Raw genomic sequence first — 21,011 nt, 5'->3', positions numbered from 1 at the left:
ATCAACATGTTATTAAAGTCGATGATGCTGGTTCAACATCATGTTTTCCGCCTGTTTGGAGGCCGTTTTCTGTGGGATGCTTTCATGTTTGTGTCCATCCATGTCGTAATATAATAAAGGAGCCAGAACTCTGACGTTTTGACTGAACTCATAGTGTTGATGATTATGGATATTATGTCGGTCCTTCTAAATAAATCCACCAACTTCTAAGTTGCCAAATCTGGGATTTTAAAATGCAGCTTTTGAGGTGTTGTATCCCTCTTTAAAAAAGTGTCTGATTGATAATCTCACTCGCGCGCTGTGTGTCGTTGAGTTGTTGGTGTCGTGAGACCTTCGGAAGTGTACTGGGCGTCCTCATGGTGGTGTATTACTGTTTGTAATATTTGAAATTAAAAGGAATAATAGTCATTTGCACAAACAGCTTCACAGTTCTTCATCCATCCTTTGTTATTGGAGGGTTCCCCTGGAGCAGCCGAGCCCTCTTTGCTGCATGGATGCTTCTTCTGAAAAGGCTTAAACGTGAACAAAGAACCAAGCTAATCCTAATTTCGTTTTCCTCTCCCCATAATGAAATAATAATAATAAAATGTTGACCAACAATTCCAACCTGTTTCCAGGAGTGTGTCACATTGGAAAAAAAATGATAGCTGTCATCCACTTGATCTTTTTTAATCTTTTTTTGGTGATGTTAGCAGCCAATAAGAGCTGCCAAAAACTGACGAATGTTTCAAATCGACAATTTGGCTCGTCCTAAAAGAGTAATGGATGTACTGTGACTGAGTCCTGGAAAATCCTACAAGGGGAAGATGATGACATCTTCCCATCTAGATGAGTGAAGAAGACTAGGGTGGAAGGAGCGACGCAGCCAAAGCTAAATACAGAGTTTAAAAGAACCTGGAGAAACGAAAGGTCTTCTAAACAAATATCTGAATAGATCTGGAATCTGATGAAACCAAGACAGGCGTGTGTCAGGGTGAAAGAGTCGTCGAGCCCTGACGACCTCATGATCTTTGTTCTGCATTTCTACAAGATATGAAATAATCTTCATCTGTGACGGACAGAATCTAAACGAGCAAAATAAAATGCAACACTAACACCTCATGGGATCATAAATCAAGTAATGGAGAGAAGACGCGTTGGGGGTGATGACCCAGCACTGATCTGCGACAGATGTCCTCTCAGGTGCACTTTGACTTCGGTCTTTGTCCACTTCCCGTCGCGGAGATGGCAGATAGATGGCGGCATGAAAACGTGTCACGCACGGGGCCGAGGACCGAACTACGAAGATAAATATTAATCTCATCGCACTACACGTGGTGATAGTGAGTGTGAAAGGATGTGGGGGGGGGGGGGGGACTGCAGGTCTAAAGCTGCTTTTGGCTGAGAGGGGGACATGTCCACTGTGCGCCTCACGGTGCCAGCTGGGAGCGACCTCGCACCCTTCCGCGCCGTGTCACAACTTGTTTGAGCCCCCAAAATAATAATGATGATAATAACGAAAACAATCCGCCTCTGAAGCCGCTGAAGGCTCGTGGCTGCTCCCCGCAGCCCCCCTCCTTACCGCCTGAACAAATAGGGGGCGAAGCTTACACCTTCCGCCACTGATCATCCACGCACAGCAGCTGACGACAACAGTTCGGCAGGCAGGGATCTGTTTTCCCCTCTTTAGATCTATCAATTACATAATTGAGCATCTGCAAAACTGCTCGCGGCGCAGCGCCCGCGCGCCTCCAGGGACTTTCGGACCGCTCGATTCTAGCGGGATTCTCCTGCTGAGGAGTTTTAAAATTTTATTGATCGAGTAACAGGTACATTAGTTCGGGGTTTGCCCCCCTTTCTTTCTCTTTTGATTGATCCTCGTCCCCAGAGTTGAATCAAAGGTCTGCCCTCGCCAGCATCTGCATCTGTCTTCAGGAGCGTGCGTGGGGAGCAGAGCTGCGGGAGTCCGCACTCGTGTGTCAGCACCGCGGACAGCTCCGGGCGCGCTCCTCGCTCCAAAGTTGGGGTGGCGCCGCTCGCCTCCTCCGCTCCCCGGAGCTCCTTCCAGGAGGTTCCCCAGAACGCCGCTGCATTAGGATATTTGCGTGGTTTGCGGTGGCCGCACGGCAGCGCTGGATGCTGAGGACGCCCGCACAGGTAGGATCGCATTGTGTCCCCTTATCAGTGCGTGATGAGGATTACATGTAACTTCTGCTGATAATGTGAGCAGAAGATGACGTCCTGGGTTTACACTAGACTTTTTTCAATGGATTGACAAATCCCTCCTTTCTTAAACTTCTGTCACATCATCAACCGAAGCAACAAAGACGAATCCTAAATGAATCAGCGCCTCATTTCTCGTTTCTAACTGGCGACGTTTATTTTTTTCTTCATCCTCAGCGTGTTTTTATTCCCCGTGATGAGTCTTTATTTCGGTGCAGAAGCCTTTACAAGTGCCGGGCTGTTCAGAAACTACTAAACAGGCGCCGCAGCGGCTGCATAACAAGCGCCATAATCTCAGGCTGAAAAATCAGCCCCGCGTTTGGAAACGGAAAGTCGGATTGGAGTTGAGATGCTTTTGGAATAGTTTCAGGCCCATTTCCTTCTTCCCTAAATGAACACACCCGGATAGACTCGGATATTTGTGTGGATTGATGTCAGAAGAATGAGGGCAATTCTTTTATAGTTGAAGATCTATTTTTAAACCCCGGGGATGCAGCTGACATGGGACAAATGTTTAGAGGCCGCATGGCTGGACATCATTAAAGAAAGGGAAATGTAGTGTGGATTCCTCCGTCGGCCCCAACGGGGGAGGGGGATGGGGGGTGGCTTCAGGTTCAGACAAGACAATGGAACCCGCGTAGGACGCCGCAGAATCGGCACCGTCCCCGTCAGACACAGACCCGCAGCCTCAGTGAATCAGACATGTTGCTGAATTTGACAGAGCACAGTGAAGCGTGTCACGTGTTCCTCCGGCACGGAGGGCGGCTCGGCAGCAGATGCCGATGACAGTGAAGTATCCGGGTCAGGGCTGACCTGAGAAGATCCCGATCCATCCTGACGCAGGAGGCCAGGCCGGCGGCCCAGCCCTCATAACCCGGCTGGACCTTACTGCTGACCTCCTGATGGTTCCAGGTGGCACCAACTGTGTCAGAGTTCCCAACTCAGCCTCAAAGAAGCCTTCTGAGCCTGTAATCCAACGCACGGCCGAGGACATCATGGTCTCAGCCATAGTCTCAGTAAACACACGGGTGTGTGTGCTCCATTCAACATCTGCACGAGCAATACCAAACGGTCCTGGAAATCCTTCCACGAGCCTCCAAGAGCTTGTTAAGCCCACAATTTATTTTACTCAAGCAGAAAGATTCATGCGTCTACGAATGGAAGCACGGAGCAGACCCTCATTTATTAATGACGCGCGCACAACCCCTCAGATTAAAATCAACGCCGCCCCGGACTGCAGATGATTTTAATGCTGTTTTACATTCGTCCCGGGTGTGTGAGAGGTTAGCTCTGGGTCATCAGCAGCACCCATCACACCTTACAATGAGCTGCAGGTTTCTGCTCACACCTGTCTCTAATGGAGTTCCTGAACATTGTTGGGAACCTTGGTATGTTTGTCTGCGTGACAGCTAATCTTAAAATAAAAGGAATGTTTATAACATGTCTTATAGCGTCTTAGAGGATTATTCTTTCGTATTAAACCAAGATTTCATTCGATAAAAGAATTAAAAACATTATTTTACAACACACATTTCTTGCATTTCTATCATTGTGGCGGCGTTCATACATGTTATTATTTACCCTAACCATCCCAACCGTAACCCTTTAACCTAACCTAAATCTCAATTTAAACCTTCTCTCACTCATCCTTTAAAGTTGTGGAGACCAGCAAAAGTCCTCTTGGCAAAAAATGTCCCAGCTTTGCTAGCAGAAAGTATTTTGGTAATCAATACATAAAAAAACAAATAAAAACAAGGACACACATGTACCATCCACTCACGTACCTGAGTCGCTACCTGTTTTAGTAAGTGAAGATTCGAATATCAGAACTTCCCACCAAGTTTCTCCTTCCTGATGAAGACATGATTTCTGCAACTTTCCCAGGAAACAAACCAAAAAAGGGTTTCCAGCTGCTGTGTTGTGTGGCGCTGTGTTGAATAATGCAAAGACACAATAAAAACGCTCTGAAAGAGACGCACCATACATCCATCACCGGTCACGGAATTGACAGTAATGATCTCCGAGAGACAAAGGGAGAGGATGAATGCTGGATGAGGAGGGCACAATTGGACTCTCGGGAGGCACCAGCGGACGCGTGGCGGGATTCCCCCGTTATGAACGCGGTACGATGGGCGGATGGATGCTGCAGAGGCAACGGGCCCGTTTCTGGGTAAAACCAGGAGCCGGATATCTACTTAATGAGCTGGATTATTTGATAATCAGGAATGTAATTATAGGTTACTTTAGAGTCTAGAGTGAATGTAAACACAGCTGTGTGGCAGCGTCTCAGGGCTCGCCTCATATGATTCATGTTGTTAGAACTGCAGAAAGATTCCTCCTCTTTCTTCCACTTCTCTCAGAAAAAGTTTCGCATTTATGAAACTTTCTCACGGAGATCTGTCATCCCATCACTGCATTATGGGCGTCAGCCAGCCCTAGCATTAGCCTAAAGATAATCTAAACCACACAAGCAAGCTATTGGTGAGGACTGATAATTAAACATTAAACAAAGATGTTAGATGAGCAAAGATAGCTTTTAAAATCCCACAATCTTCTTGGTTAACTGCCTGAAACCTTGCTGGCTCACTCCTTTAAAAGTGTTGGTGTGTTTTACGTTCATGGTCATGTGGTTCATAATGAGAGAGTCATGTGTGAGTAATTCCATTCAGGCTGTTGAGAATTCTAAAGAATTCTCAAGGTGCTAATGAACCTTCTGAATGAAAAGAAGTCCTTCATCGAAGAAACATCGGAAGCATCACCATCCCGGGAAAATAATTTTTAAAGGGTCTACCAGGGAAAAAAGGCTATAAGGTTTCTCAAATGTGTGTTTTTTTTCCTGCTACAGGAAATTCCGGAGGCCTGTTGCTCTTCCATCACTGGGAACCATCGCAGTTGCCTTAAAATTTGTTGTTTTTGCTCCAAGATCCATTTGTTGCACCTCGTTGCCAGCAAGGGCAGCACCTCTGGTTTTAATTATTCAATAAAGCAACTTTAAATCAGCATGCAGCCTCACAATTAATTAACACATTTTCCACATGAGCATAAAACAGAATTATTTTCTCTTACTATTATTAGAATTTACTTTTTAAAAAGCCAAAGCAGGAGTGAGCTGCAGGTGTTCTGCGTAGAAGACTTCCTGCTGGCTTGAATATGATCAGATTTAGATTTTGTTGACAAAAATATCCTGTTGCCAGCGCTCTCCCTTTATGGGTGAAGTTGTCAAGCAGAGTCAACACAGTGGCAACATCTCAGGTGTGGCAGGTGCTTCCAGGACCGGAAGCTTCATGCATTGTTTATGACGGGTAATATATGAGTGCGGGGGCGTGAGCTTGTCTGCACTCCCGAGCCCTCCCTCCCATTAGCAGGCCGTTTTAAACCGTCCACCCACTTCAGACTGTTGTCTTTAGCGGATAAAAATGTGATATTTCAGGATCCCCACGTCCGTTACCTTTGCTTCCTCCGAGCGAGCCTCCCGGTCGTTCCAGGGAGCGTCTCCAACATGCTCGGCTGGGCTGAGAGCTGCATACACACATGACCTCCACTCTGCAGCCCTCGCTGTCGTCTGGGGGGGGTATTATCATATTAATGCTGCACCTCACTCCTGGGGCAAAAGAATGTCATAAAAGCGGAGGCCCGGATGGCATCGTTTTAACCCCCCCCCTCGTCATCCTCCTGCCTCCTCTGCTGCCCACGCTGTCATTCACTCCTCATTTTCACTTTTTTTTCCCCCTGCAGTCTTGGATTTGCTGTGTTTTCTTGATTTTTTTTTTTCCAGCCCCCGTGCACTCTTCCCGTTCCTTCACACGTTCTGGTTTGATGTGTGTAAGAGGCTGGCAGGCTTTACACTCTTGAATTAAAAAGGGCCATCTGGTGAAGAGGGAAGCAGAGATGGCGGCACGGGAAGAGGCAGCAGAAACGCTAGGCTTCGTTTTTCTTTGAACTGGGAGGTAAAACATCAATACTGGTCTCTGTGCGTGTATAATACACATTATGCTCTCCGTCTGTAATTTAGGATGTGGTGGGTTTTCTGCCCCGCTGCTCATTCGAGCAGCATTTCTTTTTCAGATCAGTTTCTCGTCCTCTCGCCTCCAGTCTAAACCGGATTGTCAAGAATCCGGTTTATCAGTTGTTCAGTGACTCCAGGCTTTAGTTCTTTTTGGGGATCGGGCAGATTATTTTGGAGGGTTTGTGTGTTTGGTATGCAGGAGTGTTCCAGGGCCGCAGGGCCAGCTGTCGAGTTGAACTTTGCAGAACCAGGGTGAACTTTGCAGCCCGCCCTTCAGGTTACGGCCAAGATTTGTTTCTGTTGCCATTTTGGCGGCAACGTTTCGGTGCAGAAATGTTTCCCTGGCTCCCGCTTGTGTTCCGCTGCTCATCTGCAGTTGCCTTCGGATGCGAGGGAAACAGCACTGACCCGGCCCATATTCGCCGGCAGATGCGGTGGGGCTCTCTCCGCCTTGACGAGTCTCTGAGGGAGCAATTGAAAACAAAGTCTGACATCCACCCGCTAAACTTGTGCAGTGAGGATCTCTCGAGTTGCTCCGCGGAATCAGGGGATGCACTGCAACCCCGTGCGTCTTATTTCTTATTAATGAATGACGGCGTTTGCACCGACAGCCTTTTGAGCAGCAAACGTTTATCAGATCCTAAATTAAGACGTGTTGTAAAGGCAGAATGCAGAACGTTCTGGCTGGAGGAGGACCGGGTCACTCAGTCACAGCGCAGGCGGGTCTCCCTCAGGACCGCTCTGAACATGCACCATGCTCCGCCAAATTGGCCCCCCTGTCCTGTTCTGTCTTTCGCTCCTTCTTCACCCCCTTCATCTCCTGGCAAGTTTCCATGGAAACAATGGGGATAGGGAGAGAATGAGAGAAAGATAGTGAGAGAGGACAGAATCTAAGAAAAACCCCAAAGAATGTGTGAGTGCCCCCTGCGGAGAGCTTGTGTGCGTGTAGTCTTAGTAAGGAGACAAAGACAGAAGTACGAGCATTAATATTCCCCTGTTATCTTTCACCGGCTCTCATCAACACTGTTAATTACTGCCTGTCAGACGGCCGGAGCCGTGAGATGGTGGATATGTGACGGTCCTGCCAGCTCGGTAATTTACTCCCATACACTCCGCTCTCACTCCACACACAACTTAATTAAGCTGCAGGGATTTGTGAGGCCTGACACCAGGACTAACCCCAGCCAAGCTTCTATTAAGAATCCACACACCGACTGTGTCGGCCCTCGCCGACGTCAGCCGGGAGGTGACCGGGGGTCGATTCAGCACACGGAAGGAACCCAATTGATCTGAGCTTTTACTCTTTTCCTTTGTTCTCCCGAATTGATCAAAGCAGTCTCCGTTTTACGGCGTCACAACACACAAGCTGAGAGGGTTTTTACACCGTGCTGTCAGAACTATCATCCCTAGTTGTTTGTTTCATCTAATAAAGTGTTTCATGAAAACGTCATTTGTGGTTTTTGTCATCATGTTGATGGTCACATGATGGTGAGAGATGGTGGCTTGGTTGCCTAAAATCAATAGAAATAAGTATGCAGGGGATCCTAATGGGGGCCTAGAGGACGTCCCCAACTGTAGAGGTTCATTCTTCTTATTGACTTTTCTGCAGTAATTGTTCGGGCTTCCACTTGTTCTCTTTTGTATCTCTGAGTCTTTTCCCGGGGCGCGCTGGGCCGTCAGAAACAAAGGGCCGATTGTGCTGCAGCTCAAAGACTGACTGCTTCTGTTTCTGTTTGATCTGCAGGTTGTACAGAAACTCTGAAGAGGAGGAGGGGGGGGGAAATGGCACCGATGCTGCAGATGGCCTCTGCCAGGATAAAAACATTGATGTTTTGAGATCTGGTGCTGCGGCGCTGCGCTCTTCTTCAAAGCTCCATCAAATACCTACCAGAAACCATCCGCGGGACGCCGAGCTTGATTTGCCCAAGGAAATGTCACTGGGAACCTCCCCAGGAGGCGGGGTGCGCCCTGTACCCCGACGTGCCCGGCTGTCTCACCTCAGCCTTCTGTGCTTCTGTGCGTCTCTGCTCGGCCACGCTAGCCTGGCTTTGCCCGTGGTCGACTATAACGCTGACTCCAAGAGGGAGATCACACTGGAGGGGGATTTGATGATAGGTGGCCTCTTCCCTGTCCATCAGAAGGGTGAGGGAGCACAGGACTGTGGCAAGATCAATGCTCAAAGAGGGATCCAGAGACTGGAAGCCATGCTTTTGGCATTAGATGAGATCAACAGAGATGAACGCATCCTACCCGGGATCAAACTGGGGGCTCATATACTGGACACTTGCTCTAAGGACACTTACGCCTTGGAGCAGTCCCTGGAGTTTGTGCGAGCATCCCTCACTAAGGTGGATGACAGTGAGTACACGTGCCCCGACGGCTCCTACGCTATCCACGATGACGTCCCTCTGGCTATATCTGGGGTGATAGGAGGTTCCTACAGTGACGTCTCCATTCAGGTAAAAAAAACAAAACAAAACAGTGGAATCTCTGTTGTTGAATATTACAGTAGTCACTTGTTTAAACCCTGAGACCGATCTCGCCACTGTGTAATTACAGAACATGCCTCGAAACATTAGCAGTGACTCACGTCTCGAAAGAGACGGAGAAGAAGAATAAACAAATACAAAATTGATGATGGCTCATATAACTCTACACTTAAGTATCATGTCCAATTACCCCCTGTGAGATGTTAACATGGGGACATAATGAGTATCGGTTCCACGAGGAGGATCTGTTTACCTTGACACCCACAAGCCTGACTGATCTGATTTATAGAATCCCTTTCTCTTTCCTGCTAATTTACACTTCAACTGTAGTCCTGTCAGAGGCAGACAAGTTCCAGATGTTGCCTCCAAGACAGCCTGACAGATGACTAGTGACAGCATGATTGCTTTGGGCGGCGGCGGCTCATGCCTGGTCGCCGGAGCCGAAGCAAGAACGCTCTCCTTGTTTGGTTCTCCTAATCCTCGGCTGTGGTCTATCAGATTCTAGGTCCTTGTGAGAAGAAATGAGCCGACCGCGTGGAGGCTCGCAGACATTCGTAAGGGCGAGCGCCTCAACTCATTAACGCACGGTCTTCTCCCTGGCTCGCTCAGGCGTGAGGGCCGCGTGCGTCGGCGCTACTGCAGGACACAGTTCACGAGACCACTGGTCCTGTCTTTCAGATATCTGCCTGTTGTTCCGCCCACTCAGAAATAATGATTGGCTTCAGATCACTGATAAATCACAGATGCTGCATGAACAGCTGCCAGTGGCGGCCAGCGGAAGACTTCTCCTGAGGGGACTTCATCTTTCCATACTTTTTAGTCATGATTTGTTGGCCACAGCAGCCAGGAGTTGCCTTGTCAGCACTGATATGCTAACGATAAATCACGGCAACATTTGTACAACGTCCACACACTGGCAGGCTGGTGTTTAACATTAAAGTCCATGTTCATACTGTGGGAATAAATTAGAAATTAGAAGATTATAAAGTAACTATTTTTACCTGTTCTTTAGTAATTGTTCTTGCTGACGAGACATTACAGCACCATGATTCATTACCCTGCACTGCTGGAAAGCTCCAGGGACCGAAGCAGAGGATTCAGTGCAGCTATACTGGGGTTCCTGGTGAAAAGGACAGGTTGAAAATAAAGGACTTGATGAAGGAGATGTAATTTTAGAGGAACCCTGAATCTGGGGCTCCTCAGACAGCACCCTCGGCTTGTGGTAATTAATGGATGTACTATTGCAGGCCCTGGTTGAGAGGTTAGCAGATCTCAGGCGTCAACAGGAGCGGGCCGCAGAATCCATTCCACATTCACACTATGGGCAATTTCCTCTCAAACCCTTGATATTTTCATGAATTCATCTAGTAACTCTCTAACATACCCAAGCTTTGATTTTGAAAGAATTATAGGCTGCTTCCTGTGCGTTTTCTGTCCAAAAACATGCACATTAGGTTGATTGAAGGCGTTTAATCACTTTGAGATGTGGGAGCACATTGTTTTCATTTTGGTGACATTTCAGAAATGGTCTCTGAGAGGTCGAAAAAACTAGTCCTCATATCTGCATGTGTGTGTTTGCTGTGTTTCCAGGAGTCAAATTATTACACTAAAATATTTATGGTTGGCAGGAGTGTGGGGCATGTTTGTCTCCCCATTGGTCGCTGCTAGGCAGATAACAAAGCTACACTATATTTCACTGTTTTGTACCGTCGCTTCCTGCTTTGTGTACCACCTTTGGAGCCCCTCAATTTATTAAAATGGTGTATTTTACCCTGCAGACAAGGTAGTTACAGAAGAACTGCAAACACTGGAATGGCAACATGGTAGAACACATTAAACTGACAGGTGGTTAGAACAGTGCGCGCCATCTAAATCAGTCACAATGACGGAGAACATCAATGCGCCGTTGGGTTGTGCTGTGACAATCTCAGATATGGAGGCGGATATGGCTGCAGGCCTAGAAATACTGGCTGGAATCAAACGGGGACAGATTGATTTACATGGATGCAAAGTTCTGCGATGCTCTCGCAGGCTGCTTCCTATCTCCTCCATCTGCGGCTGCTGTCTGGGGCTTTGGTAGAGGTGTTGTTTCAAGAGATACAGAGGGGTTTAAAGCCAGATCAGGTTTCGCAGAGATGCTGGTGATAGGCACTGTAGCAGGTGGAAAGCGATAACGGAAGCCAAGTGATGGAGCTATGGCTTCCACCCAAAACCTGCCAACGGTTTCAGGATGTGCTCCTATTTTCTGTCGATTTTACATCTGTAGAGACGTGTAAAGAGCTTAGAACCTGACAGGATACACGTTTAAGTGCAGCACATCACATTTAGTGCCTTAAAAAGGTCATAATCAATTACCCAAATGTTTCCACCTGCATCTATTCTACCATAAAGCAGCTTTTTTAGACATTATGGTTCCACTTCACTGTGCACTAAATGCTTTGTAATCTCCAATCACGGAGGCTCGGGCAGGTTACCCCAACAGTGTGATGACAGCAAATCTCCCAGAAACACATCATAATAGCAGAGTATTAGAGGTACAGCACCTCTGGAATGATCAAACACCGGCACAAAAGAAATTTCCAGAAACAATAAAAGGTTGTTGCTCTGATCGTACAGAGACATCCACAAACCAAACAGCTCTGGGACACAATCCTGGTTTGAAACTCAACATTACTAGAGACGCATTTGGAGATACAGATCTATGAATTCCTAAAGGGGCTCATTTCTTTCCCAAGACAATCCACAAACAACACTATTTATAGAATTGCCATCCGCAGGTAGACAATAACAATCTCTGGAGCATTCATGAGTCACATGGAGGCTTTAAACATGGATGCACACATGATAGAATTCCTGCCAGAGAGAACAATAACGATGAAATGTATCAGTAAAGCCAAGCAGCAAGGATGCATTTTTTATGGGTAACAGTAAAGAATGTGCTTCAAAAACCTTGAATAATTAACATGTGATTGGATTATTCAGTGGTCTAGCTGAACATGCTGTTTGGGCAGCTGAAATGTATACAATGTCCACTGCACAAACTCCCCCATTGGTAAAACCGTCTCCGGCCCAACCCTAACCCTAACCCTTGGGTTTTAACTTATTTTTCTGCTAGTTTGCATGGAGCATGAAATGAAATGATTGTAAAGACTCGGAGTCAGAGTGAAGAAATGACATGAATGGAGGTGAGTGCACGCTGAATGGACGCGTGGCTACATCTTTACATGTGGCGGAGATTCATTCTGGGGGCTTGAAAGACTACTGCCACATAAAGGAGAATCTCATTCCAGCAGGATGAGGGGGCAGGACCACACCACCCTGGCGCCTACACTTCTACCCATTTAAAACTGTTGCCAAGCAACCAAGATATAAGAAATAAACTTATGAGGATAGCATAACTGTACGCTATGTTATGTGTACATGTGTGTCCTGCTCTGGTGTGTGCAGTTAGAAGTGTGGTTTGGAATACTGCAGTTTGCTGTGCGTGAGCGTGAGCGTGAGCGTGTGTGTGTGTGTGTGTGATAGTGAGTGGAGACACGGACTATTGCTCTGGGAATAGTGTTACTGCTGTAAAAGCACACTGAGACAGTCTTCTGGGAAGAGCAGATGGGCTTTTCATGTCGAAAAAAAAAATCATGACATCTCTACAAAGTAGGCCTGATATTTCCTCGACCAGAACTCTCTCAGTCTCTTATTTCTGTGTCCCTGCACTTCTACCATTTGCCAGTTTGCCTCCGCTGTCCTTGCTTTACGCCTTTATTTCTTTTACATAACGCCTCTCAGCCTTTCCGTGCTGTGCAGTCGTAAACAGTGTGCGGTCTGATGTGCTGCAAAATGAACAGCATCTCTGGTTCGCCTTCGAGCAGCCACTTTTTAAACACTAAAAAAGTATTTTTTTAAATGAAATTTTGCCATGTATGAATGGCTATATGTGGCGTAACACGAGCATATTTTGACATTTCACACGGGCCGTCGGTGTGAGTCTGGCTCACGCTGCTCACCGGTGCCTCCGGGGTATCTCTATGGAAACAGTACACGACAGCTGAAAAGACCAATCCTGTTGCTTAGCGCCTCAATGTCAGATACAGCTACCAGGCTCTTTATGCTCTCACCGTTTTGGCGGAAACTGCTTTTGCGGTAATCGGCTCAGCCAGAGACCCTGGAGCGCAGTCACGCCGAACCTTGTCCTCATTTGGGGAACTGAAGAAGGTGTCGCACGGAGAATCCGATTCTCTCCTGATTTATGGTGAAACTGAGACATAGGCTAAGTTACACACTTAGGCAACTGTATTCATGGCACTAAAACCTTTTGCAACTGTGGGCAATGAGCATGTTTGCTTTATAAAGCCACCTAATCCCGAAGCAGCTGTAATCTCCTTCACACGTTTCCTAACTGAGATGTCTGAGTGACTAAGGTGTCAATCACAAGCTTTGGCACACAAATGTCTTGGATTGTGGCACACCAGGCTATGTAAACATCTATATAATTACATTTTAATGAGCCAATTGTATTGGCAGCACAGCTGGCGCTGCGATTTACACCCTCTATAAGCCACATGTAAGTGGATTACTCAGATGGCATTGTGTTCCTCTCAAAGCCCTGCAGAGGAATTACTCCTTCACTATTACAAACATCACCAAATGTCAGCACAGTGAATGTGTGTTTTACCCCCGTAGAGAAAATGACACCCAAATTGTATTGAAGCTTTATAATTATTTAAGAATTGAAGTTGATTAATAATGCACCATGGTACACGTGTTTCTGCATCTATCAGGATCTCTGTGTTTGTCTGGAAGGACTCGCTGCTCAGATGTAGTTAAGACCCTCAACTAAAGAATCAGATGCAGTGTTACTGACCTGGATTCCAATTCCACCAGGACCTCCTCGCTCTACCCTGCAGGACCCCTCTGAGCCTTTCCGACTGCTTTTGTGTTAAAATATAATAGAAATCGCTTAATCAGAACAAATTGTCTAGCAGAGCAGTTTTTAAGAAGTCACTGACTTATTTAAGACCTTTCGTCGTTCAGTCAGCAAATGTCTGAGTCTCAAGCTCAGATCAGGCTTTGAATGATCTAGGTCCACTCCTGACCTAATGAGGAACCTGAAAGAGCTGAGAAAAGACTCTTGGTCTCACATTAACGACAGTGTTGGATCTGAATCTTCATGTATATGGTTTTTGGACAAAAAATTCTTCCCCTGAAAACAAATGTTTTGGGGTATTAGGTGCGTTTGTTGATTGAATATTGTCCAACTCTTGACATTTTTGTCCAAGTTTTTCAATTTGCTGTATTCTAAGAGTGAATGCCCTCTATGGGTAGAAATCTATTACTATCAAATCTTGCTGCTGGCTGAGATGGAGGCCGATGACGTTTCGGACTTAGCTTTCCTCATTCCTAAAATAATTAGCACCTGCAATCTTTGGCAAGTAGGCTGGTTTGAGAGAGCTGCTGCACCCCTAACAGTTTGGTAGTGCGACAACTGGTACGAGTGTGGACCGCCACGGTTGTGATTGATGGGAGGAGACTCTGGAGGGGACAAGTCCTCCACCTTAGACGACCTCTGATTGGCCAAAGGGTCTGTGCTACTAGTGCTGTCAGAGTTGCTCATGGTGAGAAAAGTTCTGATTTTAATCCAGTAAACAACTCGGTTGTTGTCGCTGTGCATCATCTTGGTTGTGATGTTGCAGATAAATCTGCCTCCAAAGTGATCCCTCGTTACTTCTAATCAATCCAGTTATCGCTGCTGATCCTGCAGGGTGATTAAATCAAATGAGGCACAACATAAGTCCAGAAGAGGTTTTTGTTGCCGTGATTGGCAATTTAAGCTGCTTGTATCATATCTGTTAATGACGTTGTTGAATTTTAATTCGTTCCGTTGCAGAATGCTGCGGGCTTGACTTTAAAAGAAAAACCAAATAGGTGGTTTTGAATCTGAATCTGAATTTTGGAATGACTCATTGGTATTCGTGATGCCACAAGTGTGCTGGTGTGTGAACTGACATTAAAGTCAAATAGAGTGAAGTTGGCATTCATTTGACTGATCAGCCTGGCTACCCTGAGGCCTCCACAGAAGCGCCTGAAGCAACAGCTCGTCAGTATCTTCCTCTGCACATGACATGTGGCATGGTGCCACTGACAGAACCTATTACACATGAAATTCAGATTCAAGATTCTCCCTTTGCCCTCTTTTTACTTGCAACCCTCTGGTCTTACCCCTCCCTTTCTTGCTCTGATTCTCTGTTTTTCCAAGCTAACTTCAATTTATAAACCCCTCTGTCTCTCATATTTCAGGTGGCCAACCTCCTGCGACTCTTTCAAATCCCTCAGATCAGCTATGCCTCCACCAGCGCCAAACTCAGTGACAAGACCCGTTACGACTATTTCGCCCGCACCGTTCCCCCCGACTTCTACCAGGCCAAGGCCATGGCGGAGATCCTACGGTATTTCAACTGGACCTATGTTTCTACAGTAGCGTCGGAAGGTGATTACGGGGAAACAGGCATCGATGCCTTCCAGCAAGAAGCTCGCGCCCGCCAGATCTGCATCGCCACCTCGGCCAAGGTGAGCCGCTCCATGAGCCGCTGGAGCTACGAGAATGTGATCCGATCCCTGCAGCAGAAGTCTAACGCCAAGGTGGTCATCCTGTTCACGCGCAGCGAAGACGCACGCGAGCTGCTGGTGGCGGCCAACCGCATGAACGTCACCTTCACCTGGGTAGCCAGCGATGGCTGGGGGGCGCAGGAGAGTGTGGTGAGGGGCAGCGAGGCCGTGGCTGATGGAGCGTTCACCATCGAACTGGCCTCCTATCAGATACCCAGGTTCAACGACTACTTCACTGGCCTTCACCCCTATAACAACAGCAGGAACCCCTGGTTCAGAGAGTTCTGGGAAAACCAGTTCCAGTGCAGCCTCCATGATCTGAGCTGTGGGAAACACTCGCTCCGGGAGGCACCCTTCCAGCCAGAATCCAAGATTATGTTTGTGGTAAATGCTGTCTACGCAATGGCCGCCGCCTTGCACAACATGAGGCAGGCATTGTGCCCCAACTCAACCAAGGTGTGCGATGCTCTGAAACGCGGCAACGGCCGAAAGTTTTACCGGGACTACATCCTCAAAGTCAAGTTTGAAGGTGAGTGACTAATCCCGCGCTGTGGAATGTGACGCAGGAACGGTTCACGCATGTTTCCACAACATTGCAAACGTGAAACTAACTGCTCACTCTTGTGCTCGGAGGCTTATTTTCTCCATATAACTTGACTTGAGGGGGAGGAGGGTGTTCGGCATCACGGACAGCGATCACGCGAGGGTCATCTCTCCTCTGCCCCTTCTCAACGAGGCGACAGCATTTGCATCCATGCATCCACATGTCACAAATGCCAGCTCTAACAATTCTCATGCTCGCTGTTCTTAACAAGCTGTCTTCTCCTTTCATTTATGGAAATACTGACATTTTCATAGTTGGGAGAGGGAGGTGCACCACTGTGTTTATGTCCAAATGGGACTTTTTCCCTTCATCGCTTGTGGCAAATAAATAATTTTGCAGTCCAGAGACAAGATTTAATGAGAAGTTTTAAATTATGCTCCAACTTTAAGGAGCCACGCAGAGACTCAAATAAACTACTAAGTGCGTTTTTCTTTTTAGAAATCACATTTTTAATATAAGCACTATATAAGGATTGATTTCAGCTTTTAATTACGCAAGTATTGTAATTTTCTAATGCTCTCGTCTCCTGTAACAGCACCATTCCGTCCGCCAGACACGGAGAACGTGGTCCGCTTCGATGGCTTTGGGGACAGTCTGGGCCGTTACAACATTTTCCACTACCACAAAGAAGGCGACCGCTACGTCTACCAGAAGGTTGGGTACTGGGCTCAGGGGCTGACCCTCAACACAAGCTTGATCCCTTGGGCTGGCCAAGTTGCGCCGACCTCCCAGTGCAGCGACCCCTGCAGGAAGAATGAGGTGAAGAGCATGCAGCCTGGAGACGTGTGCTGCTGGATCTGCATCCCCTGTCAGCCCTTCCAGTATTTGCTCGACGAGTTCACCTGCGCTGACTGCAGCTTTGGACAGTGGCCTCTGGCCAACCTGACAGGCTGTTATGATTTGCCCGAGGAGTACATCCGCTGGGAAGACGCCTGGGCGATCGGACCGGTCACTGTTTCCTGTCTGGGGATGATGTGTACCCTCTTCATTGTCGGCCTCTTTCTCAAACACAACGAGACGCCCGTGGTGAAAGCCAGCGGCCGCGAGCTCTCCTACATCCTTCTGCTGGGTGTGTTGATGTGTTATAGCATGACCTTCATCTACATCGCTAAACCCTCCACCGCCGTGTGCACGCTACGCCGGCTGGGGTTAGGCACCTCCTTTGCCGTGTGCTACTCAGCCCTTCTCACTAAGACCAACCGCATTGCTCGGATCTTCAGCGGAGTGAAGGACGGAGCCCAGAGGCCTCGCTTCATCAGCCCGGCCTCCCAGGTCGCCATTTGTGGGGCTCTGATCTCCTGTCAGCTGGTCGTAGTCATCGTCTGGCTGGTGGTCGAGGCCCCGGGTGTGCGAAAGGAAGTGAGCCCAGAGCGGAGGGATGTGGTCACCCTCAAGTGTAACAGCAAGGACTCCAGCATGCTCGTGTCCCTCACCTACAACTGCATCCTCATCATCCTTTGCACCGTCTACGCCTTCAAAACACGCAAATGCCCTGAGAACTTCAACGAGGCCAAGTTCATCGGGTTCACCATGTACACCACATGCATCATCTGGCTGGCTTTCCAACCTATTTTCTATGTTACAGCCAGTGACTACAGGGTAAGTCCACAATGTCCATGAAAATGCTACTTACAACATGACGTTATTGTCAGTGAAATGATACCTGGGCCCTGTGGCCATCAGGGTTTTTAGGAAGTGACCACTGTAAAATTTTGACTTGATCCGTCAAATCACAGACAACCATCAGCCAGTATTGATTTGGCCCTCAGATGTTCTTTTTCTCTATTTATTGTTGCTCTATTGCTTGAATTCAGCAGAACTGGCTGCATGCTGGAGATGATCAGCAGCTCTCAGGGACAAGAACAAGAGCAACCTGATAAAGCTGAAAAATTGATGAGGAGAAAGTAAATTATGGAAGTGGAGGCTGGACTCAGGGAGAAGGCTGACAAATATAGTGTTGTTTTATCAGTTAAAGGGGTTTCACACACGTTATTAGACAGACAGACAGACAGGCGGATGGATGGATGGATGATGGATGGATGGATGGATGGATAGACAGACAGACAGACAGACAGAGATAGATAGATAGATAGATAGATAGATAGATAGATAGAGATAGATAGATAGATAGATAGATAGATAGATAGATAGATAGATAGATAGATAGTGTCCCTATGTGTGTCCCTATGTGTGTCCCTATGTGTGTCCCTACGCGTGTCCCTATGCGTGTCCCTACGTGTGTCCCTACGTGTGTCCCTACGCGTGTCCCTACGCGTGTCCCTATGCGTGTCCCTATGCGTGTCCCTATGTGTGTCCCTACGTGTGTCCCTACGCGTGTCCCTACGCGTGTCCCTATGCGTGTCCCTACGCGTGTCCCTACGTGTGTCCCTACGCATGTCCCTATGTGTGTCCCTACGTGTGTCCCTATGCGTGTCCCTATGTGTGTCCCTACGCGTGTCCCTATGTGTGTCCCTACGTGTGTCCCTATGCGTGTCCCTATGTGTGTCCCTACGTGTGTCCCTATGTGTGCCGCTAAGCGTTGAGCGGAGCGTGAAGCGCTGGGATGCTGATTCCCAGCTGTGGCCTCTGTCCTGGGATTACAGAAATGCTCAGAGGAGCTGTCGCTCCCCTCAGGCAACACGAGACCCACAGCCACAAAGGGGCTCATCAAACAGACGGCAGAGCCCCCCCCCCCCTCCCCCCCCCCCCCCCCCCCCGGCCGATGAGTAATAGCCAGAGCCAATGAGTCGGCTCGGCTCTTTCACAGGTACAGTACGGTCGTGTGGTCGCTGATTTACACCAGGACTCCGACACCTCTCGGATGTTGCAGCCTGATGCAAATCTTGGATATGATGAGGGTCTGTCTGGAACTGTCGAAGGCCCCTAAATGCCGCCCACTGTAGCGTGGACACGTCTGATTACCTTATGAAATATGGAAGCTTTGCCTCATATCCTGAGGCTGGTCATCTCATTTCGGCAGCTAGCACGACAGAGTAAACATCCAAAGATGGGCTGCAAACAGGCGAGACAACGATGGATATTCAGAGCTACTGCGCCGGCGTTGGTGTCGGCCTGCTCAGACATGGTCGTTGTGGGTTGATCCAGAAGAGAAACACCAATAAAAGCTTGAATTTGACATCTGCTGGGACGTTCTACCTTAAGCAAGCCAATAGAAATCACTGCATTTACAAAACAAAATTGTTAAACCAGTGAAGAGAAACACCCTCCACTGGAAAACTGTGCCAAAACCGAATGTGACTGTGGAGGCAAATTCCTCGTCCTCTGCTCTCCTAAAGCACCATAAATTATTTAAACCACTTAACAGGTCGCTCCAGCGGTCCCGTCCTCAGGTTAAGTCAGCGATTGGTCCAAAGTGAAGAACGTTTAGCACTGGCCCAAATAAACCTGATTTACAGCGAACCTGTCATGGGTTCTGAGGAATTTACATCTCAATCCAGGACCTGAGCGCAGCGCCATGTGTGCTGTGTCTCAGAGGCGGCATGAACTGAATCTTAATGCTGAATTTATGGTGCACAGATCCCTGCACCTATCATGATATACATGCCGGAACGTACCACGACCTTGTGTTGGCAACAATTCACATATTTTGCATGTGTGTTTTCAAATGTTTCAGGAAACAAATCATTTTTTCACCGTCTTACATCAACGTGATCAACGTGTCGGGTGCCTGCACCTTTTTTAGCGCAACGTGAGCAGACTTGTTATCCTGGAACGGAGCATGAGGAGAACGGCAACAACAGACAGCTCAACCCTTTTAGCTTTCGCTCGCTCCCCCTCCTCTGAGCTCCCTCTTGTTAATGAAGACGCGTGGTTCTACTTCTTGAGAGCATCATCAGGACCTCCTGAAGAGGACCTGCCGCTGACCTTGTTTGTGAACCCTCTGTCCTCCTCCAGGTTCAGACCACCACCATGTGCATCTCCGTCAGCCTGAGCGGCTCAGTGGTGTTGGGCTGCCTGTTCGCTCCGAAGGTCCACATCATCCTGTTCCAGCCCCAGAAGAATGTCTGCACCCTCAGAGTTGCCACCACCCGCTTCAGCGTGACCACCGGCCCGGGCTCCAGCTTCTCTCAAGGTACACAAACACAACATTTCAAAGATGTATTTTACTTTATATTAAGTAACGTTCTAATTTTATCCAATTCACATCTTTTCACGCTGACATTTTGGTCATGAGAAACAATGCAGAATAGAAGGAAGGAAATTTGCTTTTCAACTGTCAGTGTGGCTGTAAATGTGAATGAAAACATTCCTTCTCATTATTGTTTAATGTCTCACAGCATCTGCCTCCAACGTTGTCCCGACGGTGTGCAACGGACGGGAGGTCGTGGACTCCACAACCTCGTCCTTGTGAAAGCCGGCCCGGCTCCTCTGCCAGACGTTGTAAACAGTTATTTAATCTCTAGTCCTCAATCAGGTGTCTCAGATATTACAGAGATCGCGCAGACGGTTGTCCTGACTTTGTTGTCCTCAAAGTGCTGTGAGTACAATGTTCCCAATTCTATGATTCTGTTCTGTTTGATTAGCAATTTTAAATGAGATGACGATGAAGTTTTAGCCCTTGTATTACAACTTCTATTTGCAATGATGGAGTAAACTATAGTAAATCTGTTAAATGTAATATATAATGTACAAGACCTTTTTAATGTAGACTTTGGTGATCCAGTTTGTGCTTTCTTGTAATTTATGTAAATAAATGGTGTCTTTTTTTAATCAATACAAATTTGACCTCATGGCTCGTTCTTGCACATGATAATAAGCTCAATTAAATGAGATTTCCTTTTACACATTCAGATATATACTGTGAAAATATGTGCTAGCCAAACACCTTTGGAGAATAATTAAGTTTTTAAACATTTATGAACACTATTTAGACCCACACCAGCCAGGCTGCACTGATGCTGCGCAGCTGCCTTGAGTAAATTTGGTGTCTTTCACAGGAACACTTTCAGGTGTGACAAAAAGGGAAACATGGAAAATGTATCATAATGTTTTGCGTCCGTCTGGATTTTAAAATCTGATCTGTTTTATCGCCGCCATCTGACGAGACCGAACAATATCTTAAGGGGGGATAATTAGGCTTACTACTGCC

General features: G+C 47.4%; 2 protein-coding genes across 2 annotated transcripts in view; both read left to right on the top strand.

The window, feature by feature from the left end:
• tex264a (testis expressed 264, ER-phagy receptor a) overlaps positions 1-418 on the top strand; it is a 34,700-nt gene extending 34,282 nt beyond the window's left edge. Inside the window, exon 4 of the mRNA XM_057028989.1 lies at positions 1-418. This exon is cut by the window's left edge and continues 630 nt beyond it. The gene's annotated coding sequence lies outside the window, so the exon portion shown is untranslated.
• A 996-nt stretch (positions 419-1,414) lies between these two features.
• On the top strand, positions 1,415-20,642 carry grm2a (glutamate receptor, metabotropic 2a). Its single transcript, XM_057029713.1, has 7 exons — positions 1,415-1,808; positions 1,915-2,136; positions 7,953-8,667; positions 14,989-15,826; positions 16,437-17,500; positions 19,817-19,994; positions 20,200-20,642. The coding sequence occupies exons 3-7, from the start codon at positions 8,140-8,142 to the stop codon at positions 20,271-20,273; spliced, it is 2,682 nt and encodes an 893-aa protein (XP_056885693.1). The 5' UTR covers positions 1,415-1,808; positions 1,915-2,136; positions 7,953-8,139; the 3' UTR covers positions 20,274-20,642.
• Positions 20,643-21,011: the final 369 nt, after the last annotated feature.

The sequence above is a fragment of the Takifugu flavidus genome, chromosome 4, assembly GCF_003711565.1.
Source record: "Takifugu flavidus isolate HTHZ2018 chromosome 4, ASM371156v2, whole genome shotgun sequence".
Classification (NCBI taxonomy): Eukaryota; Metazoa; Chordata; class Actinopteri; order Tetraodontiformes; family Tetraodontidae; genus Takifugu; species Takifugu flavidus.
This window is presented reverse-complemented; position numbering and strand designations above follow the sequence as displayed.

What these genes read in the sequence shown, in the direction of transcription:
- grm2a (XM_057029713.1), top strand. Translation starts at nt 8,140, where the DNA reads ATGTCACTGGGAACCTCCCCAGGAGGCGGGGTGCGCCCTGTACCCCGA. An exon ending in CCTCAAAGTCAAGTTTGAAG is followed by an intron (nt 15,827 to 16,436) that starts GTGAGTGACTAA and finishes CTCCTGTAACAG; the next exon opens with CACCATTCCGTCCGCCAGAC. An exon ending in TTACAGCCAGTGACTACAGG is followed by an intron (nt 17,501 to 19,816) that starts GTAAGTCCACAA and finishes GTCCTCCTCCAG; the next exon opens with GTTCAGACCACCACCATGTG.